Genomic DNA, 9,207 nt, shown 5'->3' with positions numbered 1-9,207 from the left:
GGGGGTGGTGACGGGGGGAGCCGTACATGTGTGGGGACGGGGGACACTGGAAAGAACCTCAACTTTGCCGGGACGCTTTCTACTATTGTAAAGTCAAATTCTCCCTGACCTGCGGCGAGTCCTCTCCTGGCTCATCTCTTGGAGCAGCGCCCACGGGAGCACCCCTCGGTGTTTGGTGAGCCGGGGGGACGGGAGGGTGCGGACCAGGGGACATGCTTCCCGAAGGCCTCCCACCGGTCCAGGGCAGGCCACCAGAGCCGGGTGTGAGCCGCACCACTAGGGCGTGCTCCGGCACGTGGGCCGCATGCCTGCGAGGTCCTGGGGTGAGAGGAGGGGCTCGAGGGGGCGGCCCCCCATGGTTTCTGAGGTTAAGGTTTTTATAGACATTTTTCCTTCTAAGAAAATGGGCACGTTAATAAAGGAACTGTGTTCCCATGTCTACGCATTCTGGAGAATGCTGGCCCACCGGAAGTTTGTGTGTAAAAAGGAAGCGTGTGTGCGTGTGTATTAGGTACTCGCTGCAGAAATCAGAAGCACGGGTACCTCACAGTGAAGGTCGAGTCCCCCTCCAGCCCCTGCGCGCCCCACCCCCAGGCGGCAGCTGCTGTTCCCAGGAGAGCCTTTCAGGGGGATCCTATTTATAGGAGCAAACGCCCACTTGTGTAAACTGTAGCACATTTCTGCTGCTCTGGGCTCGGTACTCAACAGGCCCCGGGGGGTCCTTCTGCAGCCGTGGGTACAGACCTGCCCCGTCCTTTCAGAGGCTGTGACAGGTGAGAAACCACGCGTCACTGGTCTTTGCTGTGGCCAGACTCGTCCTGGATCCTGGGCTTGCAAACTGCAGAGTTCAAAGCTTCCACACCCTTCTCTCCCCGCAGGCTCTGGTTCCGTCCCCGAGTTTCCCGGTTCCGCGGCCTCCAGCCCTGAGCTCTGACACTTCTCCGGCCGGTCACCCCATCTCAGTGTTGATGAATCACGTGGAAGAGACCCGGAGGGCGGGGCTCCGGTGTCCCTTGAGGACAAAGGCTTAGAGGAGGAGGTGGGAGGGAAGACAGGGCCGAGGGCCGTGGGTCTGTCTCAGGTCTGAGGTCTGGTGTCCCACCAGCCCTGCCCGTGGAGACGGGTCCCCGAAGCCTCCTGCTGGCAGTGGGTCCTGCGGGCAGTGGGTCCGCCTGTCCGGGCTGTTCTGAGAGGTCACAGAGCCTTTGACCACGGTTGTTCACGAGGGCAGTGCACTTACATTTTTCACATACTGCTTCTGGTTCCGACTCTTTTTCTCCCGAGATAAGCTGGGCTCAGCCGCTGGGTGGTGAGAGAGGGGACAGAGGGGAGGGCGGCCCCAGCAGGCTGAGAGCTAAATAGACACGGGCCGGAGCCGCCCTATAAATAGCCCCGTGCTGTCAGCCTGTGTGGCAACTGGAGACGGAGGGTGTGGGGTATTTTCGGCCTGATCCGCGCAGGGTTATCAGCCCGTGGCCGCCCCACCAGTCCTCTAGTCTGGTCAGAGGACTCCGGCTGGGCGAACGGACAGTCGGAGGGACACGGCCCGGAGGGACGCTGCCCGTGCGGCTGCTCTCCCCCGCACCATGGCTCAGATCGTGCGCAGGCACCTCATAGAGACCCCGGTGCGCTACCAGGAGCAGTTCGAGGCGCGGGGGCTGGAGGACTGCAGGCTGGACCACGCCCTGTTCGCGCTGCCCGGGCCCACCACCGTGGACCTGGGGAGGGCCGGCGCGGCCCGGGCTCCGGCGGGGGACGCCGCAGCGGAGGCGCCAGCCCGGGGAGGCCGGGCGCGCTTCCAGGTCCTGCTGGACGTGGTGCAGTTCCTCCCCGAGGACATCATCATCCAGACCTTCGAGGGCTGGCTGCTGGTCAAGGCGCAGCACGGCACCCGGATGGACGAGCACGGCTTCGTCTCCAGGAGCTTCACCCGGCAGTACCGGCTGCCCGAGGGCGTCCAGACCGGGGACCTGTCGGCCCTCCTCTGCCACGACGGCATCCTGGTGGTGGAGGTGAGGGGCCCGGCGGGGACCGAGTGACCGAGTGGCCGCTCGCCGGCCGTGCTCACGGGGCGCGAGGACAGTCTGGGGTCGGCCGGAGAAGGTACTGCGGGGGTGTTTGTGGGACCCACGCCAGAAATGCTTCCCAGGAAGGTTACGGATGGAGACTTGGTCCCCAGCTCGTTGAACTTGTCTTTGTTCCCTGAACGAGAGAGGACGCTCATTCACTGTGTCCCCAGCGCACAGAGTGACGCCCTTCTTGCCCTGGACACGCAGGCGGTTGTGGGGACTTGTTTGGTCCTAGTGAGGACTCAGGACTGTCTCGTCATCACAGCAGCCAGGCTGAGGAAGCTGCCTTGGTCATGCCGCCGGGTGGCAGAGGGCCGGCTGATGTCAGGAGTGCTCGTCCGCTCTGTGATAGTCTCTGCATTGCTAAAAAGGGGGGTGGTCGCTAAAAAGGGGGGCCGTCCCCCCCAGCCGACAGGCTTCTCTCCTCAGCGTGTTTGAACCCCAGCTCTGTAAGCCGAGTCTGAGGGTCACAACACGGAACCTGAGATTGGGTCTGCATATACATGTATGCATGGAAGATACATATATGATGCACTACAGTCGTGACTGCCTTGAACTCACGTGGCATTTAGGATATAAACCTTATTTTTAAAAGTTCCATAGATGTGTCTCATTCCTTTTTTAAACTGGCTCTCACCTGCGGTTTTTTAAAACCAGCACCTGCTCTGTGGAGAAGCATGAGATGTTAGTAAGATCTGCGTTAACTCATGCTCTGAGAAGCTAACGTTAAGCATAGGAAACCACTTTAAAAGGCACAGCCAGTGAAACGTGCTCTTTAGATGCTGCTTAGGATTTCAGATTTCAGAAGAGGGCAGGTGTGAGGCTTCGGCTGTGGAGAGATCCTTGGCTTTGCACGGCCTGGAGGCCCGAGGGGCCGAGGCCACGCCCACCCGGGCTGGGGTACGCGGCCAGTGGGCGGGGCACGCAGCAGAGCCTCCGGGCTGCCTTTCTCCCCAGTGGGGCTTTCTTGGAGACGGGGGTGGGGGCTACGGGTTTGTTTTAGGAATGCGGCCTTCGACAGCTGGCCAGTGACATTCCAAAGGCCTGCCGTCTCCTCCCCGCACACACCGAATGCTTGCCCCGCCCCCCAAGGAGCCTGGGGCCGCGCCTCCGTGAATAGGAGAGGGGGCGGGTGTGGGTCAGGGGACCAGGAGCTGCTGTCAATCCCATGCTGCTGCGCCTCTTGGGTGTGTTCCAGTGCAAGTGCACGCCGCAGAGGCAGGCATGGAGAGAGGAGGAAGTCGCACAGTCCTGACAGTCGTGTCAGACGCGCACGGAGCCCCGGAGAGCGCTGCGGGCCGAGGCCGGGGTGGCCTGGAAGGGCGCTGGGGCTCCCCCCGCTGGCAGGAGGCTGCTGCCTGTGCTCTAAGGTTTCCCCCCACCCCCTGACCGACCCGGGGACTGGACACTGCGGTTGGCCGAGCGGCTGTCAGGGCCAGCTGCGCCGCAGGACAACGCCGGTCGTAAGTAGTGAGACCGCGTCTGCTGGCCGGTGAGGACGGAAGCGCCCAGTTAGAGGATCCTTCCCCCGTGGTCAGGGTGACAACAAGCACACCCCTCCCCCCAACCTGGCCTTGACCTTACTGAGGCCGTGCGGGTGCGAAAGGCCAGGCAGGGAATGAAATCCTTCCTTTAACACATGAAAATTGAAATAAACGCATCGTCCCATTAGCATTTATTTTTGCTAAGTTAAAGTAATACACAGCCATGTTCTGATGTGGAGAATATACTAAGCACGATAGAAAACATAAACCACGTATTTTCCTTCTAACACGAGGTTGCTACTTTAAATGTCTCATTCAGTTTCTCTCACACACAAACACTTGCATCGCTTTAACACAGTTAGGGTTCTGCTCGCCCAGAGGTTGCTGTCCCAGCGGTCCTGGTGTCTGTCTGTCCCCCTCCCGCCCCCTGCCAGCCCCTCCCAGCCTCCCCGGAGCCCGGCAGGCTGGCCCCTCTGCACAGGTCATGCCAGTCTCCAGCTGGGTTGGCCAGTGGAGGTGCGGACTGCGGACAAGAGTCTGGGGAGAGAAAGGGGGGGTGCTGTGGGGGGTTGGGGGTTCCCTTCCCCACTGACAACTGGGCAAGGCATGGCAGGGCCCAAGTCCCGGCCTGGCCGGGCTCCAGGGAGGTGGCCAGTCCTCCAGCCCGCCCACTCACGTGGGCTCCCACGTCGTCACGCGGGTTCTGCCTTGTGTGGGTCCTCTGCCCCTCCTTACGCCCCGTCCCCACCTTCGCTGCCCTCCCGTGAAAGGTCCCCCCGTCAGAGTCCCTTCAGGAGCTGGAGTCCTGCTTCCTGCCAGAACCCCACTGCGTAGCTCCTTAGGTAATTAAAAATACACCGCACATCGCTTGCTTCTGCCACCGCACATCAACGTGCAAGGCCAGGCATGTCCCAACACAGGTGAACTGCGTTCTAATTCAGCCCTCCCTCATCACCGCTGGTCCCGACAGGAAGCAGATGGGAGTCTCAGACTGGAACCCTTCGCGTTGGAAGGCTTGGTTGATGAAGATAGGTTCATGGCACAGGGCAGGGTGGGAGGGGGGTGCATGGCTGTGGGACGTTGTCGTGTGGTCCCCCAGGTCCACGGGGACGGCAGGGGGAAGTCAGTCTCAGAAACCAAGCAGCAATTCTCCCCACTCCGGAGACCACCAGCTGTGCCTTCTCTCTGGGGCGGCACACAGCCGGCCCAAGGTGACCGCAGGAGAAGAAATCCTGTGTCCCTCCAACCTCCTTTCAGGATGGCCAGGGGCTGGACCAGACAGGTAGGCGGGGGGTGTGGCTGCCCCACTGAAATGGCCAGCGGCCCCCAGGGCACCGGGCAGGCGGGGGAAGGGGAGGTGACTCCTGGGGCCAAGGGGACAACACCCAGAATGGATGTGGACTCCCTGTGCAGGAGTGTCCCTGGGCAGGAGTGTCCCCAGAGTGTGCCCCTGGGAAAGAAGTCACTGGAGTGGCCGGTGTGGCCACCTCCCACTTAATTGAAAAAAATAAATAAATAAAGACCCTGCACACAAATTAGTGAAGCGTTCTTTAATTTGATCTGCTGAGAATGCGAGAAACGCGCTGAGCAAACTGAAGCCCGCCCGTCCGCCCACGTTAGAAAGTCCCGTGCTGCCGGCACACACCATCTCCTGGAGGAATCCCGCCCGGGCGGAGAGAGGCTCACAGAATTAAGGCGACGAAGTGGGGTACAGGAGGGGTGCAAGGTGCCCACTTTTTATCAGCAGGCACATTCCCAAGTCAGTAAGCTTTTGTTCAGGACGTGATTTTAATGACAACCCCAACCTCCACAATGTGAATAGCTGTGATTTATCATATTGCAAAAAAAAAGAATTACAGGATAATTTTTTAAAAATGCCCAAAGTAATTATATGCCTGGGGTTTTAGGGTCTTTACTTCATGTTTCATTGTAGAAATCCTGTGTTTCTACAAACATTATTTTATAGTCAGGAAAAGCAGTAAGTATAAGCTTAAATATTCTAGAAAGGTGCCTTTGATAAGTGGTCATCGCCGTACCTGGGAATAAAGTCCCTTTTCATCTCCGTAAGATGCCCCAGTTCCAGCAGGAAGAACGTGTCACTCACCTGGTGGACGTGTCGTCCTCTCCGTCGGGTTGTTTATTCCAGAGAAGTCACGACCTGCAGGGCCGATGACCCAAGAGGTCATGACTCTATGAAATTCAATAAGCACAGACGACTGTATTCCTAAAACTCCAGCTCTCACGCATCGCAAATCACGTTCCAGCTTGAACGACAGACGCACCCCAGCGCTCTGCTCCGCTCTGCATGCATGAGTGAGGAGCAGCCAAGGGCCCTCTGGGCCTAGTGGCCGGCCGGGACCCAAACCACCTTCCCCGGCTCCTCCGGTCCCCAGGTGGCCGCGCCCCTCGGGGCAGCTGTGGGGCCTGTGCCCTGCTCCTGGGACGCTGCCCTTCCGAGGGGCGGTGTGGGCTGCCCTGGCTCCACCCCCGTAAACCCAGTGGCCTCAGATTCCTGGAGCAGCGTCCAGAGCCTTGGAGAACTCGGTGTGGCTTTACTGTTGCTATCGAATGGGATACAGTTCATTTCTTGTGAAACTGGTTTCTCAAGTGGCCAGGAGATTCTCAACAGGCTCTTTCAGGGCAGGGTCCGTATATCACCTTTGTCCCTGGACGGGGAAGAGAGGACAAGACCCCAGTGGCTGTGGCCTCACGGCCAAGAGCAGAGCGGTGAGGGAAGCGGCTCTGAGAACAGTCCTGGGGACAGAGAGGGGCTCGGGGACCGGCTTCGCCGCCCTCTAGGCTGGTCGTTCTGGCCAGTTCACCTAAGGGCCCCGTGCCTCCGGTTGCTCGTCTGTGAAATGGGCTCACTGTGGCACCTGTCACATACGGGTGCTTTAAGGATTGGCTGAGGTCAAGTGGCAGGGTGAGCAGCTGGCCCAGTATGCCCAGGCCCGAGGGACTTCTCGGGACACAAGAGTTTCAACGCGGAAACCGGGACGTTCTGGGCAGACGAGGAGGCAGGGTCGCTTGGCCGGCGGGACGTCAGGGGTCCGCACAACGTCTGGCATCGATAAATGGTGGCCGCTCCCTCACGCTTTTATTTTATCTTGTTTATTTATTTGGTTGGTCCGTTGGCCAAAAATCTGTTTAGATTTTTCCATAAAATAAAAGACACACTTTTCCTTCTCATCAATAATTTTACTGATTTGGATATTTTGAGTCTGTTGGCTATCACCTGTGTGGTAGGATATTGATTGTTCTCAATTAACATCTCAATGTGATCGCTGTCACCTTCACCTGGTCTGTCCGACCGTGGAGCACCGTCCAGCGAGAAGTCTCCGGTGTCAAGCTCCACAAACCACCTCTGAACGTTCAATCCATCACGGCACCTTCTCCACACACCGCACAAACCTTCCCCTGCAGTTCAGTTGAGTCTTGACCTTTCTTGAAATAGTAAAGCAAAATATGCCGAAACTGTTACATGTTTTCTTCCATCTTCAATATTTAAATGGCTGCACAAAAATTCACCAATTTTGATGTTTTTTTAAATGCACACTAAATATGACAGCTGTCACGATACAATCTAACAAAGTTGCTTTGAATGAAGTTAAAGCAACTAAGCGCTACTAGAGCCGTCCTACAGAAAAAAAAATGAAATCTTTGGCCAACCCAATATTATTAATTAATTAATTTTAATCCTCACCCAACGATACATTTATTGATTTTAAAGGTAGGCAGAGGGAGAGAGAGAGAGAGAGAAAAACATTGATTGGCTGCCTCTCGTACATGCTATGACCAGGGATAAACCCACACCCTAGGTTGTGCTCTGACCAGGAACCGAACCTGCAACCTTTGATGCACAGGATGACACTCAACCCACTGAGACAGTGGCCAGGGTGCTAGTATTTTAGACACTACAAGCATCTCTGAGTACATACCCATGGACAAGTTTCCTGCATAGGTCAGTTAGACACATCTCAACCTTATCTTTCATAGACAGACTGAAAGTTATCATTAAAAAATGAAATGCTTCGTTAGTGGGTCAGAATCACTGTCCTTCTCTAAGGTCTACTTGCTTATTTCTAAAACTCTACAAGTCATTTTTTTTTTTGCTTAACGAAACCAGGTCTTTAAAAGATGTTACATTGCTCTTAAAGTGCCCCTGTGGTAAGAAAAAAAACTTCTATCATGATAAGAAATGAGTTGTAGAGTCATCAAATAAAAAGCCGCATAAGGCACATGAGGCTTTTGGAGACAGTATCCCATCGGAAGGAACACTTCCGGTTAAGATGGCAGGCGGAGCACGCTTCCTCGTCTCTCCCACCCGTCAATCCCATTCAGCGCAGGAACGTCTCCCGGTCCTTTCTTCTGAGCTTTGCAGGGACTAGGAAGGGACTGCTTAGGTGACCTCACACAGGAGCAAACGTCTGGCTGGCAAAAACCCACTGGGACCACGCAGACAAATCAGGGAAGAGGGCGGCAGGGCTGTCTCCCTGTTTCCTAAACCGGCCTGGGTGTGAGAATCACCTGGGCTCTCATGAGATGCACCAATTTCTGGGTGCCCAACGGAGGTTCTGACGCAGGTGGGGGGTGCGAGCCCTCGAACCTGGGTTTGGTGGCATCCCCTGGGATGCTTCTGATGGGACACCTTTGAAAATGGCCTCAGCAGGCACTGTCCCTCTGCTTGGGCACCTCCAGCATTCAGTGCCCAGGAGCCGGGATGCTAAACACCCCACAGTGCCGGAGCCGCCGTCACGCTCACCGAAACCGTGGAAACAGGTCGCAGGCTGAGTGGAAGTTTCAGTGGCACTCACTCTCGGGGCTGTCCAACCTCTTGGCATCTCTGGGCCACACTGGAAGAAGAAGAGTTGTCTTGGGCCACCCATTAAATCATTGTGACACATAATCACCAAAAAAAAAAAAATCTCACAATGTTTTAAGTAGATTTACGGTTTTGTGTTGGGCCGCATTCACGGCCATCCTGAGCCGTGGGCTGGACAGCCCCGCGTCACTCATACCCCTCACTGATGGCGGTTAACTGCAGGGCTCCCCAAACTAGAGCTCTCCCTGGGAGCCCGGCTGAGCGAGGCTGGCCTGGTACCGCTCCCCGCTGCGAGGGGCGCGGGAAAACCACCTGCAGATGAGGGGCCACTTTAAACCGATTTGTTCCCGTTCTCATTCTCTTCAGACATTGCACAGTGTCGCGCTGTCTGTGAACACGGGGGAAGAGGCGTGCCCGTCCTTCCGGAAGGGACCGTCCGAAGGGAGAGAAGGAGCAGGGGCAGGGAGACGTGTGCCCACGAGCCCGGTGCTGCCCGCTCGCCCTCCCCGCCCCTCAGACTGGCGAGTGCCGTGCGTGTGCGTCTATTTACACTTCCTTCTCTCCGGCGTGCTCCCGGGTATTTTTAACTAGGTCTCTGTCCCCGAAAGGTCCTATCTGCCCAGCGTGTCCATGTGGTGACACTTGGGAACAGGGTACGGAGATCTCTCTTTCGTACAGCGGCACACAAATCTCCGATCATCTCAAGATAAAGAACGTAATGAAAAATCCCACTCGCTTATTCACGGCCCACTTGTGAAGACGGATTTTTGAGGCCGTAACCATCTATGTTGCAGTCCCCAGGAACCCCTGAGCTGGTCTGTCCCCTCCCCTC

At 56.9% G+C, this 9,207-nt stretch overlaps 1 protein-coding gene across 1 annotated transcript; it reads left to right on the top strand.

Moving 5' to 3' along the window:
• Positions 1-1,154: 1,154 nt before the first annotated feature.
• HSPB3 (heat shock protein family B (small) member 3) lies at positions 1,155-2,438 on the top strand. The gene has a single exon (XM_028505808.2). The coding sequence runs from the start codon at positions 1,587-1,589 to the stop codon at positions 2,037-2,039; it is 453 nt and encodes a 150-aa protein (XP_028361609.1). The 5' UTR covers positions 1,155-1,586; the 3' UTR covers positions 2,040-2,438.
• The last annotated feature ends 6,769 nt before the right edge of the window (positions 2,439-9,207 follow it).

The sequence above is a fragment of the Phyllostomus discolor genome, chromosome 3 (genome assembly GCF_004126475.2).
Source record: "Phyllostomus discolor isolate MPI-MPIP mPhyDis1 chromosome 3, mPhyDis1.pri.v3, whole genome shotgun sequence".
Taxonomy (NCBI): domain Eukaryota; kingdom Metazoa; phylum Chordata; class Mammalia; order Chiroptera; family Phyllostomidae; genus Phyllostomus; species Phyllostomus discolor.
The sequence above is the reverse complement of the archived record's forward strand: the minus strand, read 5'-3'. Positions and strand labels throughout refer to the sequence as shown.